Consider the following 951-nt stretch of genomic DNA (forward strand, 5'->3'; position numbering starts at 1 on the left):
GGACCCTGGATCCTGGATCCTGGTGCTGCTGGAGGAATTGTGTGTTTTCACCCGGTTGTGTTGCTGATGGAGATTGCTGCTGTTGGTTTCAGACTAACAGGTTTCCTCTAGAGTTGGAGTTTAGCACCAGCTCTACAGAACCGGAAGCAGCATTATTTACTGATGGATGAGCTGATTGGACCGCGCTCTGCAGGACTGAGTGACGTCACGTCAGATTCATTTCTCTCACTTAATATTATTTTATCTTATTATCTTGGTAGTTACTACTATGGGTATTTCTAGAGTCTCAGATTGCTTCTAGTTTTCCCACGCGTTCCTGTCCTTTAGTGGATTTTAAATTAGAATAATAAAGTTTTTATTCTAATTGTAAAAAATAAAATATATTTTTATTTCTGTTTCATTATTTTAAGTCAGACCTTCCAGTTTCTTTTTAACTGGGAGACTTTAGGCAGCTGATGTTCTATTTAGAGGCTTTAGAGCCTTAGTCACACCGAGAGTCAGAGAACCGAACCAGCACCGAGCTCCCCCCCTCCCCGCTCCTGTGCAGCCCCCCCCTGCTCCTCCTCCTCCTCCTCCTCCTCCCCTCCTCCTCTGTCAGGCTGCCTCCTGCAGCCTCTCAGAGCAGCAGCACCTCCTCTATGAAGTGAGATCTTCTTCTCCGTCGCTTCCAGAACCAGCGCGTCAGAAACTCTCCTCCTTTCTCCCGGAGGTTCTGCTCCGGTTCTGCTCCGCGGTTCCGATCACCTCCCGTCGTGACGGACTCATCGCTCCTTCTGCAGCCGAACCGGGTTCGGTTCTCCGCCGGATTTAGGAGACCCGGTTCTGGATTGGTCCAAGTTCCTCCTGGACTTTCAGCATGACGGCCACGAAGGAGCAGCAGAACCAGAACCAGAACCAGAACCAGAACCAGAACCAGAGACCGAACCAGCCGCAGCAGGAGGAGGTGAGCTG

At 49.9% G+C, this 951-nt stretch overlaps 1 protein-coding gene across 1 annotated transcript in view; it reads left to right on the forward strand.

Moving 5' to 3' along the window:
• The first annotated feature begins 622 nt into the window (after positions 1-622).
• Positions 623-951, forward strand: part of dpp10 (dipeptidyl-peptidase 10 (inactive)) — a 63,248-nt gene continuing 62,919 nt past the window's right edge. Inside the window, exon 1 of the mRNA XM_015396535.1 lies at positions 623-943. Within this exon, the coding sequence (XP_015252021.1) occupies positions 857-943 (87 nt within the window). The 5' untranslated portion in view covers positions 623-856. The remainder of the gene's footprint in view (positions 944-951) is intronic.

The sequence above is a fragment of the Cyprinodon variegatus genome, unplaced genomic scaffold, assembly GCF_000732505.1.
Source record: "Cyprinodon variegatus isolate N-32 unplaced genomic scaffold, C_variegatus-1.0 Scaffold804, whole genome shotgun sequence".
Lineage (NCBI taxonomy): Eukaryota > Metazoa > Chordata > Actinopteri > Cyprinodontiformes > Cyprinodontidae > Cyprinodon > Cyprinodon variegatus.